This window comes from Chinchilla lanigera, unplaced genomic scaffold, assembly GCF_000276665.1.
Source record: "Chinchilla lanigera isolate Chin_1 unplaced genomic scaffold, ChiLan1.0 scaffold00062, whole genome shotgun sequence".
NCBI lineage: Eukaryota > Metazoa > Chordata > Mammalia > Rodentia > Chinchillidae > Chinchilla > Chinchilla lanigera.
Window position 1 is genome coordinate 13,934,959 of NW_004955463.1, and position 8,095 is coordinate 13,943,053.

Consider the following 8,095-nt stretch of genomic DNA (forward strand, 5'->3'; position numbering starts at 1 on the left):
ATCATTATGTGTATCCAAAATGTACAAATAAAATATAAAAATCTCAGTATGACTATTACTTTTAAAAGTACTGAAACAAAAAGGTTATTTTAAATTTTTACCAAATACGTATTTCTTAACCTAAATTCTCATATTTCCAGTACTGACATTTTTTTAAAAATTTGTTTTTCCAGCACTGAAGTAGGAGATTGCCTGAGAGAGTACCAGACAATAATTAATAAAACTAAGTTTAAATACTTCCTATAAAATACAAATGAGGCATAAATTTGTGTTTTCATTTGTATCTTGCAAAAAAACTAAAATTAGCAGGTTTTCATAAAGTAATTAATGTGAAATCCTTATTTAATCCTTTTATCTCTTTGATAACATTTATCATAGAAAACTTATACCTGTACATGGTATATCTTTTTTTCTATTTCTCTCTCCTCCCTTTAGTCGCTCTTCCCTTCCTTATTTACAAAAGCTTTGTGTCCATTTTTTTCCATTATCTTTCTTTTCTTGTCCCTTTTTTCCTTTTCCCCTTCTCCCTTCCTAGTTCCCCTTTCCTTTGAAATCTCAGAATGCTTTCCTGAGGAGAGAAAGCTGAAGAGCCACAATTCTCACATGATGCAATTTCTCTGTGAGCTCGAAGGCTCATATATGGACAAAAATTGTTTCATTTAAGAAGACCTGGCCTCCTTGGAGGGTCTTATCCTTTCTTTTCCCACTTGTAGAACCATGGATTATTAGAGCTGCTTAATGCTTCAGATAGATCAGTCCAATATCAGATAAGGAAACAGGACAAGGACTGCTAGCTATGCAGCCAAATTGCCACAGACATGCCAGGTGCGGTGGCGCATGCCTGTAATCCCAGCACTTGGGAGACTGAGGCAGGAGGATTGTTGCGAGTTCAACGCCAGCCTGGGCTACAAAGTGAGCTCAAGGCCAGCCTGAACTACATAGTGAGACCTTGTCTTAAAAAAGACAAAAAACAAACAAAATAACGAAGTGCCACGGACAAGCTGATCCCCTCACAAATTTGACTCACCAGACTTAAACAGACACTCTTCCCCCAAAATAGCAAACAAGTTTAAGATGAAAGAAGAACAGGTCCAAGTTTGTCATAATGAGGAAGTCCATATACAACAAGAATGAGTTTATTAAAAAAAATAAATATCCAGAAGTAAGTTCCAAGCTCAAATTTCCAGGCTGGGGTGTAGCTCAGTGACAGAGTGCTTGCTTAGCATGTACGAAGCCCTGAGTTCAATTCCTACAGTGTGCATGTGCATGAATGGGCATGTACACACACACATGCATGCACACATGCACACACACACACAAAGAAGAAAGTGTGAATATATCTTTTTTTAACTTTTAACATACCTAAGCTAAGATCCTATGTTATATACAGCTAGATTTAAGGTATACTTCTGTCATTTCAAATATATGGGGATGCCACAGGAAATTTATAGATTCAAAATTAGAGTGGAAGAGGAAGAAATCATCCTGTAAAATTTATTAGAATAAAAAATATTCATTTATGTAAAAAAGTTACTACCCATAGGACTCAGTGATGAAATTAAAGAAAGCTGGCCCTTAATAAAGCTCATATAAGACATTACATATTCATAAACTTTCTTTAGGAAATATTGCGACATTAGGAGGTGAAGCATGGTCAGAAGAGATGGATCTGGGGCATGGCTGGGAAGAGTTCTTCTCTTTCTCCCTTCTCCCTTGACTGTTCTCTGCTTCCTGCTGCCCTGCCAAGAGCAGGCCTCCTCTGTCATGCTACCTGTCTTAGAGCCTGGAGCCAAGTATAGGCTGAAACCTCTACAAACAGTGAACCCAAATAAATCTTTCCTCCTTGGAGTTGTGGGTGTCAGGTACTGTGTCTCAGCAATGAGAAGGTAACTTGACACTTGGAATACATGAAATACTAGGTTAAAAAAAAAAAAACTAAGATCCCAGCAACACACATACACACACACACACACACAAAGATGAAAAAAGAAATTGTAACTAAATGCAAAGTATTACAAGGGAAAATTGAGGATTACATCAGTTGTAGGGGCTCTCTATCACAGGTAAGATGACCAAATTTATTTCAGTGGTTATTAAAACAGATACAGAGATGTACATTTTTTGTGTGAGATTATATATTATGTGTGTATTATCTGTGTTTGGGGAGTGTACTGGGAGTTGAGCTCAGGGCCATTGCACTAAGCTACATTCGTAGCCTGTTTTCATGTTCTGACAGTGTCTCAGTCACTAAGTTGCCCAGGATGAGCTAAAACTTGTGGTCTCCTGCCTCAGCCACCCAGAGTGTTGACATTTACAGGTGTGTGCCACCACTCCTGGCTTATTCTCATATTCACACAAAACATTTAAGGTTTTCTTTACTGACAAATTTACTCAATAACCACTTATAACATTTCTTACCTCTTGTGTTAATTTTGGTATGAACCTCAAGCTGGGGATCACTTGAAACCATACAAGGCCACCAAGGGTAGGTTCCCACCTTGGACCAAACAAGATCGCCAACCCGAAACTTAACACCAGTGGTTACTTCTGCGGTTGGGGCAGAAGACAGTATTGGCTGAACCTATGGGAAAAGTTCACAAAACTCCATCAGAAGTGACCTAGAACAAATAAACCTTGTACTACATACACTAAAAATGCTAACAATGTAAAACTTATCTCAATTATACTTACCTTTAATACCTGTACCTATAACCAGCAAGACAGAAGAGAGAAGGAAATAAAATAACCCCTACCTTAAATACAGTACTAAAAACAGTACTGATGTTTTCTGCTGCCAAATTATTGATAAGGCATCTGGAAATTCACATGATCAACAAAAATGCAGTTCTTCAAAGGAAAATAACTCACCAAAAATATGTACTTTTTTTTTTTTTTTTGAGACAGGGTCTCACTATATAGCCCAGACTGGCCTCAAACTCATCATGGTCCTCGGTCCTCCAGCCTCAGCCTCCCGAGAGCTGGGATTACAGTTGTGCACCACCACATCCGGCTGCAAATAGTTACTTCTTTTTTTTTAATATCTACTTCTTTAACCAGTTCCAAGATTTATTTCAGTGTGATTTCTAATAAAGAAGTGTGGAACTGTACTAATACACTGTATTGTATTTTCATCATTTTGTTTTCCCTACCTCTCAATCTCACCTCTGGTCAGACAACAGCCAACAAAGCAACTCACCGGGACGGCGTCTTTGAGTGCTGGCTCTTCTCTTGGTCTTTCTGGTGCAGAGTCCACCCTCTCATTTGGTCTCTAGGTGAAAAGGTGGATGGGAATAGAATAAAGTGGTAGCAAATCAAGGAACAATGACATTAAAAAATTAAATAAAACTACACTGCAAAGAGAATAAAGGATACTTATTAAATGAACAATGTAAGGAGTAAGATTATACCTCCCATTACTTACTTGATTACTTTCAAACTTAAGTTTCTAATTAAAGTGTATTTTTAACCTCCCAGGTTGAAAAAGGATGGGAGGGCACTCAAATGATTCCTAATATGTAATCTAGAACCTTCCTGGAAAGCAACTTGGTAATAAGTACGAAAAGCCTCGAAGTGTTCAGATTCTGACCCAGAGAATTTACTTCTAAACATGTATATGGAAAACATTTTGAGAAGTAATCTATCTATAAAATGTGGAAGTACTTTCAGTACTCAAAATATGTATACTCTGCAATTTAGCAACTAAATTTCAGAAAATTACCCTACAGAAACACACAAAATAAGAAAACTCTATCCAGAGAGATAATAACTACAGTATTATTTCATGTTGATAATCTATACCTGTATCTATATACATCTAACTTTTTACCTTAAAATAATCTATATATGTATTTAAAATATGTGGTACAAATATAAACAAACTCTTTTGAGAGTGACATTAGGGAAATGGTGAAGAAAGATCATTTACACTTTTGTATTACCAATCTTCTGTAAAAGAGAAATTATTTCTCCAATTTGAAAGAATTTTAAAGTTTCCTACTTGTCAGAGAGCAAAACTGAGATGGCTTTAAAATAGGGTATATTGCTGGGTATAGTGGTATATGCCTATAATCCAGGGGAAGCTGAGATTGGGAGGATTACCACAAATCTGAAACCAGCCTGTGCTACATTATGAGTTCAAGACCAGCCTAAACTACACAGTGAGACCCTGTTTCAAAAACAAGAAAGAAACAAACAAACAAAGCAAGGTGTGCTGGCACATACATATAATCCTAGTACTTGGGAGGATGAGGCAGGAAGATTGCTGTGAGTTTGAGGCTAAGCTAGGCTACATAGTGAGTTCATGACCAGCCTGAACTACAAAGCAAGACCATGATTCAAAAAACCAAAAATGAAGCCAGGAGTGGTGGCACACGCCTGTGATCCCAGCGCTCGGGAGGCTGAGGCAGGATAATTGCTAGTTCTACCTGGACAGTTTGAGTCCAGCCTGGCCAGTCTAGGCTACATTCAAGGCCAACCTGAATTATATAGCTAGACCCTGTCTCAAAATACCCAAAACAGAAAACAAAACCAAAAACCAAAAAAGAGGGCATACAAGCCTCCATTCACAAACTTCATTTTTTTCTATGATTCAGGTCAAAAACCGAATTGACTGAGAACCAAATCAAATTTTCCCATAAAGGTAAACACTGAACCTAACCACTGAATTTAATTCGGTTCTTATTCAACTTGGTTTGCAACCAGAATTGCAGGAAGAATTAGGTTCCTAAAACAAAGTAGCACTGTATAGATTAAATAAGGTCTTAAAGCAGATATGGTGGTGCACATCTGTAATCCTAACACTTGGGCGGGCTGAGGCAGGAGGATCGCTGCAAATTCAAGGTAAGCTTAGGCTACATAGTGAGTTCAGGTCAATCTGAACTACACAGTGAGACTTTGTCAAAAAAAAAAAAAAGAAAAAGAAAAAGAAAAGAAAATTAAATCTTAATCCCACTGAAAGAATATATTCTAAAATCTACTTAAAATTCTTATTTGATAACTTTACAAGATTTAGATACTGTTGTAAAAATAAAGTTTTATTAAGGAAAAGGAAAGTATTGAAAGGTTTGTAACTGTGAGGAAAATGGGATTTTATGTAAGGTAGACTAACATCCCAAATGCTAAGTATCAGAATTCACTCCATAGCCCCTCTTCCTGTCCAGGTACAGTTCTAGGAACTGGGTCTCTAACAGTGAAACAAACAGATGTAGATATGGTCCCTGACCTAGAACCTTACAGATGTATACACCAAACAGGAACATAAACACCCAGAATAGTTTATATTTAATTTCAGATATGAAGAGCAGGAAAAGCATGTCCAACAAAGTAGGTGATAATCAAAGAGGAGCCAGCTTAGTAAAAGAGAACGGATACTGCAGGAAGAGAGAGTGGGATGCCTGAAGTACCTGAGGTTTAAAAGGTAGAAACTTTAAGAAGTCACAACTACCGATCTAACTGCCCAAGGAAGAGAGAGGTTATGAGATGAAGGCTGAGAACATGAGACTGTGAAGTATACCACAGTAAAGTGTTTAGAGTTTATCTTAAATGCAGTCAAAAGCCACAGAAGAAGTACAGGTAGACAAACAACAAGCATCAATTTCATGTTTAAAAAGATCCTGCTAGGGGCTGGGGATTTAGCTCAGTGGCAACAGCGCCTGCCTGGCAAGCACAAGGTCGTGAGTTCGGTTCCCGGTACGGGAGAAAAAAAAAAAAAAAAAAAAAAAAAAGATCCTGCTGGCTGTGAGGCAGGGAGTAAAGAAGGAAAACAGAAGGTGTCAGCAGGAGGTCACTGCTGTAATCCAGGTAAAACAAATAGTAGCTTATTGACAGATACAAAAGTAGCTCTCTTGGATGCGTCTGTAGTGGTATCTTGAGTGCTTAGTATGATACCTTCATTAAGCAAAGAGAAAAAAACCTGCATTCCAATTTAGAAACTGGTTTTCCTGATCACTAGACTAATAATCAGGTGATTTAGAACTCTTGCCCATGTTTGTGCCAGCCATTCAGAAGCTGTCCTTCAATTCCAGACCCAGCTTAAGTGCTCTCCTTAGCCTCTCACCTCCAGTCATGCTGTGGCAGGGCAGTGGGGTAACTTGGAGAGAAACATCGCAGGCATGAGTGAGGTGTACGCTCTAGATGCATGGTGTCTAAGGAAAGGGACTGCTAGATCTTTTTTGAAGGCAGATAAGGAGTAATTTTTGCTATGTAACACAAGCCTACTACTGTTTTGGTTTTTCTTCTTTCTTTTTTTTTTTTTTTTTCCTTTTTTGGGGAGTAGGGGGAGGTACTGGAAATTGAACCCAGTCTTTGCACTGACTACAACCTCAGCCTTTTTGTTTGTTTTTGAGATAGAGTCTTGCTGTGTAGTACCAGCTGGCCTTGAACTCACTTATATAGCCCAGGCTGGCCTCGAACTCATGGAGATCTTCTTGCCTCAGCCTTCTAAGTGCTGAGATTACAGGTGCACGCCACCATATTCAGCTCCCCAGCCTTTTTATTTTATTCTATTTTAGTTTTTTAGACTGGGTCTCACTATGTTGACCAGGCTGACCTCCAGCTTGTGATCCTTCTGCCTCAGCCTCTCAAGAGGCTGGAACTACAGATGTGCCCAGCAGTAAGACTGCTTAAATAGAAAGAAAAATTATGTTAACAGGGCAACTAAATTATATTATTCTAAATATTCCTTTAAAATATTTTGCCCTAATGCTCTTATTAAAATATAAGAATTTCATTAAGATTAACAACATGCAGTATATCTGGCAGAATTTCAAACTCTTAATAATACAGGTATTACCTAAATGAATTTCAAAAACATTAAGCAAAATCATCTTTCCTAAAAGGTTAAAAAACTGTCAATGTTCAGATTGGGAAAAAAAATGTAAAGGCACTTGAAAGGCATAAAAACATTGCAATTTTCTTTTACTTTCTGAATAAGAAAGTTTGTAATGTTAAAAAGCAAAGAATTGTGTACAGAAAGAATGACTTACATATGAACGTATTCTAAAAACTGAGGCCCAGTGCTGAGAACTACACTCTGACTCTGTTACTGAGGCTGATCTGGCTACTGGCTCTTAGAAAGAGGCAGCAAGCTAAGAGTTAATGGGTGGCCTGGTAGAGAAGCCCACTTAAGTGCTAGGGGGAAGTGATGAATGTTTGACTAAGGCCTCTACTCACATGCCTGCGGCATTATGCCAGCCAAGGAAGAAGACTGCAGAAACCTTTTCACATGTTTCTCATTTGGTGGGAGGAAAAAAAACTAAAACCGATTTTTAAAATATACAATTTTAGTGGTGATCTCAGGTCTCCTGCTGCCTGGATGTTTGAACACATTTTCATTGTTGAGAAAATACGCTTGTTCTAAATAAATAACAGCCATTCTTCAGAAGGCCAAAGAGCTCAGAACAAGTACTGAGAAAAAAAGCTGTGGATAAAATCATGAAGTGTATTATTTTAGATGAGAGTTTGTTTGCTCAAAAAAGATTACAAGAAAGGAGAAGAGGTAGGCCCCGGAAGGAGGGCTTCCGGCGCACAGGGAGCCACGGCAGGGAGCACCGGTCTTCCGGCTGGCTAGCTTCCTGCCCTGTGGGCTCCTGGAGGGAGGGCCCCCGGCGCACAGGGAGCCTCGGGTGGGGAGCGCCGGTCTTCGGACCAGTGGCTCACTCCCTGCCTCTTAGGCCCCAGAAGGAGGGCTTCCGGCGCACAGGGAGCCTCGGGCAGGGAGCGCCGGTCTTCCAGCTGGCTAGCTTCCTGCCCTGTGGGCTCCCGGAGGGAGGGCCCCCAGCGCACGGGGAGCCTTGGGCGGGGAGCGCCGGTCTGGTCTTCGGACCTGCGGCTCACTCCCTGCCTCGTAGGCCCCGGAAGGAGGGCTTCCAGTGCACAGGGAACCACGGGAGGAGAGCGCCGGTCTTCCAGCAGGCTAGCTTCCTGCCTCATAGGCTCCCGGAGGGAGATCTATCATGACACAGAGAAACAGTGACACAATCGGCCCACCATGCAATGACTGCAGATGCCCACCCACTGACGTGTGTGAATCATTCAAACTTTGAACAACATGCCATACAACAGGACACTCTTTGAATACATGCCATACAACAGGACA

At 39.8% G+C, this 8,095-nt stretch overlaps 1 protein-coding gene across 1 annotated transcript in view; it reads right to left on the reverse strand.

The window, feature by feature from the left end:
* Positions 1 to 8,095, reverse strand: part of Whsc1l1 (Wolf-Hirschhorn syndrome candidate 1-like 1) — a gene marked incomplete at its 5' end in the record, with an annotated part of 121,702 nt that overhangs the window by 70,665 nt on the left and 42,942 nt on the right. The window contains 2 exon segments of the mRNA XM_005398440.2: positions 2,419 to 2,581; positions 3,197 to 3,268. Of these exon segments, the coding sequence (XP_005398497.1) occupies positions 2,419 to 2,581; positions 3,197 to 3,268 (235 nt within the window).